The sequence below is a fragment of the Palaemon carinicauda genome, chromosome 22, assembly GCF_036898095.1.
Source record: "Palaemon carinicauda isolate YSFRI2023 chromosome 22, ASM3689809v2, whole genome shotgun sequence".
NCBI lineage: Eukaryota > Metazoa > Arthropoda > Malacostraca > Decapoda > Palaemonidae > Palaemon > Palaemon carinicauda.
Window position 1 is genome coordinate 90,971,840 of NC_090746.1, and position 966 is coordinate 90,972,805.

The 966-nt window shown below is 32.5% G+C and overlaps 1 protein-coding gene across 1 annotated transcript in view; it reads right to left on the reverse strand.

The window, feature by feature from the left end:
* Window positions 1–506, reverse strand: part of LOC137615965 (dyslexia-associated protein KIAA0319-like protein) — a 169,725-nt gene extending 169,219 nt beyond the window's left edge. Inside the window, exon 1 of the mRNA XM_068345648.1 lies at window positions 449–506. Within this exon, the coding sequence (XP_068201749.1) occupies window positions 449–506 (58 nt within the window). The remainder of the gene's footprint in view (window positions 1–448) is intronic.
* Between the last annotated feature and the right edge of the window lie 460 nt (window positions 507–966).

A 966-nucleotide genomic window follows, 5' to 3' on the forward strand; every position in this document is an offset into this window, starting at 1 on the left:
GATTTGTCTCATGTGATTTTTTTTTTATTTAGCCACCTTATTTATTACATCGATATTTCGTAACAATGCAAAGTGCTTTGAATATCCTCTCCAGCAATTTTACAAAAAGAAAAAGAAAAAAGAAAAATCTTCAACCAAAGAGATGTATCTATAGATAATCATAAGCCCATATAGAGCGAATAGGCTATCACAATCTGCAAACGTTCGGATGAACCTTTTACCTCCATTTGTACCACGAAGAAGATAACAATATGCCTCCTTCTTTTTCATTTATTGAAAAGGAAAAAAAATCAAATCATACTTCGAGTCACTAAAGCCAATATGCCTCGGAACATATTCTAAGAAAAACCTCAATATGCAATATATACAAGGGCTCTAAATCTTTGAGGGGTGCTATCTGTGCTACAGTATCCTCAGACAAAACAATTAATTATTCATTTCTCATTACCTAGTGAAACATCAGTGTTTACATCTGAGCTATCAGCAGTTTTACTAATAATCAACATTGTTAAGACATATGAAGAATGGAGGAATCTTCAAATTATCATTTATTCAGATTTAAGAAATTCCACGGAATCCCTGGAAGGTTCCATACAGAGAAATCAAATGGTAGGAAAAATTAAAGAGCTTAACAAATTTCTATTTCAAAGTGGTAAATAATGGAAAATGCTTGATTCCGGTCCATTTTTGAGTTTATGGTAATGGAATAGCAGATAGCGCTGTTAAATACGACACTAATTCACCCCAACTAGGCATTAAACTCCCTGTTAAGGATTATGTGATAACACTAAAGTATTCTATTGTACTAAAATGGCCTACTATTTGAAATAATAAATCAAAGATTACTATAATGAAACAAATCAAGCCTATTTCTTCTCCAAGGAAGAAAGACAAAAGTACGGAACTCATTTAGGCAAGATTAGGGTTTGCCATACGAAATTGACCCATAGGTTTTTAAAATTGAGC